At 35.3% G+C, this 2,055-nt stretch overlaps 1 protein-coding gene across 1 annotated transcript; it reads right to left on the bottom strand.

Annotated features, from left to right (window-relative positions):
• Positions 1–873: 873 nt before the first annotated feature.
• Positions 874–1,701, bottom strand: LOC108355819 (uncharacterized; the record flags this gene model as incomplete). The annotated part of the gene is made up of 2 exons (XM_017606953.1): positions 1,359–1,701; positions 874–1,295 (listed from the first exon to the last, which is right to left on the bottom strand). Coding segments are annotated over exons 1-2 (532 nt in total), but the record flags the coding sequence as incomplete, so codon positions are not given.
• Positions 1,702–2,055: the final 354 nt, after the last annotated feature.

A 2,055-nucleotide genomic window follows, 5' to 3' on the forward strand; every position in this document is an offset into this window, starting at 1 on the left:
ACATTATATTTAAGTTTAACAGGCCAAATTTTTGTCAAGAAATTCTAGTTGGCTATTTGTATGAAAATTTGTTGATATTTTCCTAATTTTGGCACAAGTTTACAACTTAGATTTATACGATTTTTTTTAGATAATCAGCTATACTATTTTAAAATATTTACAAAAAAGTTTCAGAATTAAAAACATTGCGAATATTGTTAAAATATCACTTTATGATTTGATTTTGAGCTACTATGTATACACACACTTGAATTAATAAAATATTTTGCTACACCTATGCAATTAAACTGTTTCTTATTTCATCTCTTAAGTTCCTAGAAATATTTGCTGTACTACTGTCCGCTTCCACCATATTCACAGTTTCTAATAAATGTACATNATACTACTGTCCGCTTCTACCATATTCACAGTTTCTAATAAATGTACATCTTCTGTGGGAAAAACTTCTGAAGGTTGCAGCTCAGCTTTAAATTGCAGACAAATGTTGTGCAAAGCGCAGCAAACGTTCATTATAGCTGAAACCTTTTGCGGAGTATAATGCAGCTCGCGTGCTGCCAAAAGACATCGAAACCTTCCTTTCAATATTCCAAATACTCGTTCGATGATTGACCGTCCTTTGGCATGGCAGTGATTAAACCGGCCTNCTGTGGGAAAAACTTCTGAAGGTTGCAGCTCAGCTTTAAATTGCAGACAAATGTTGTTCAAAGCGCAGCAAACGTTCATTATAGCTGGGAATCATGGCATGCACCACCGTATCGCGCGTCAACAGCTCTAATTCTCATCTTGTGGTCACACATCTAAGAATTTTAATTTGAAAAATTGTTGTTGAAAACCTTCATGATAATGCAATACATACAACCATTGCAATCATACTGTGCTTCAGTTTTCTATTGTAGTACAAATGCTCATTCCTTGTTGGTCTTATCATTTGTATATGTGTGCCATCTATTGCAAACAACACGCCCGGAATGCCACACTTTTCATAGAAGTATAATTTCGCCTCTGTTTCCTCTGCGTCCGTACTTGCAAAATTAATGTGTTGTTGGCAAAGCGTTTTCTCAATGGCTTTGCACACTTCAATAAGGCAGCGTGACATTGACTGCTGAGAAAGGCCTACGTGTTGGTCTTGGCCAATTTGGTGTTGGTAACCTCCTTGCCCCAATAATTTCAGTGCGGCGGCCAGCTTAATAATGGGCGGAATTGCTGTGGATTTTCGAGGAGTACTTAACTCCGGCGTGATGGCATTTAGCACGTACCGAAACGCTTGCTTGTTTAGGCGGAAATTTTGCGTAAAACTGTAAAGGGATAATTATAAATACATAAAATATAAATAGTCACAAATAAAGCAATCCTTTTACCATTTATCATTGAGAGTGAATATGTTGGCCTTATCCCTAAGCGCTCTCAATTGCACTCGTTCCGCCACTTGGCCTTCATCTGCTTCCAACCATATCGTCACTGAATCCATTTGGTAATTTTTTTTATCAAGGACTTTCACTAATATTAAATATATTTAACACAACAATTACTGAGTTCTTAAGTGCACAAACTTCACAATCGAAATGTTAGCAATTTCATCTTGTTTTGATTTTAGTTTCTTTCTTTATTTTGCTTTGCGTTTGACATTTGGCGAACAGTGTTGCTCTCTTTTTTCGAATATCTTCGAAAGTTGATTCGAACGAACTATGGAGTACGAATGGGGCTTCGATTGGAATTTGGTAAGGGCCCTGTTAAGAACAATCGACGAACTATCGATTGCAATACAAATATCTTAATATTTGCACAAATGGGGTGCTAAAGTCGGTTGGGTGAAAGCCTTAGCTGAAAAATCGTCATTTTACCCTGAAAAAATAGTCATTTCGGCAAAAAAAAGGACAAATTTTTGTTCATTATACTTTTTTAACAAAATAAAAAACAGAAACAAAATTACATAAATTACATACAATAAATATGACCACATATTTCAAAACCAATGGGAACCCACATTGCATATGGGTTAATTAAAATGGATTTGTAATTGTTAACGACAATTTTAAATTACACTTTAAAACACAA

Source organism: Rhagoletis zephyria, unplaced genomic scaffold (assembly GCF_001687245.7).
Source record: "Rhagoletis zephyria isolate East Lansing unplaced genomic scaffold, Rhagoletis_zephyria_1.1 Rzeph_scaffold_50533, whole genome shotgun sequence".
NCBI classification, from domain to species: Eukaryota; Metazoa; Arthropoda; class Insecta; order Diptera; family Tephritidae; genus Rhagoletis; species Rhagoletis zephyria.